This window comes from Anabas testudineus, chromosome 13 (assembly GCF_900324465.2).
Source record: "Anabas testudineus chromosome 13, fAnaTes1.2, whole genome shotgun sequence".
In the NCBI taxonomy this organism is placed as follows: Eukaryota; Metazoa; Chordata; class Actinopteri; order Anabantiformes; family Anabantidae; genus Anabas; species Anabas testudineus.
This window is the reverse complement of record NC_046622.1, coordinates 1310407-1310833: the sequence shown is the minus strand read 5'-3', so window position 1 is coordinate 1310833 and position 427 is coordinate 1310407. Positions and strand designations below refer to the sequence as shown.

The following is a 427-nucleotide window of genomic DNA, read 5'->3' as shown; positions in this document are numbered from 1 at the left end:
ACAGAAAAAAAACAAAAAAGAATACATAAATTATCATTAAAAATATACAAACATAAAAAGGCACAATTAAATTAATTTTATTTTTAATTAATGTGTTTAGTAATAAAGGGAGATGGTGCTGACACAACTGCTCCACTGGAAAGTTGATGTTTCTGGATGAAACACAGTGCGGCGCTACCTCCTGTGTCTGCTCCATAGCCGCCTTCTGCTGCTGCCGCTGATTTCTCCTCACCCTCCTCCCTCTCTCGCCCCCTCCATCGTCCTTTCAGGCCTCGTTAACCTTCTGCCTCCTCGCTTTTTCTTCTCTTTTCCTCTCACCTCAGCTCCCCTTCACCCCTGCCTTCCTTTTCTCCTCTCTCATTTCCTTTGCTCCCTCCTTGTTTCTCCTCCCTCCCTCTTCATCCACCAGCCCCCCTTTCTTCCTCCC

General features: G+C 45.4%; 1 protein-coding gene across 1 annotated transcript in view; it reads left to right on the top strand.

The window, feature by feature from the left end:
- Positions 1–112: 112 nt before the first annotated feature.
- The window catches only part of dlc (deltaC), an 8416-nt gene continuing 8101 nt past the window's right edge, over positions 113–427 (top strand). Inside the window, exon 1 of the mRNA XM_026372769.1 lies at positions 113–142. Coding sequence (XP_026228554.1) covers positions 113–142 — 30 coding nt within the window. The remainder of the gene's footprint in view (positions 143–427) is intronic.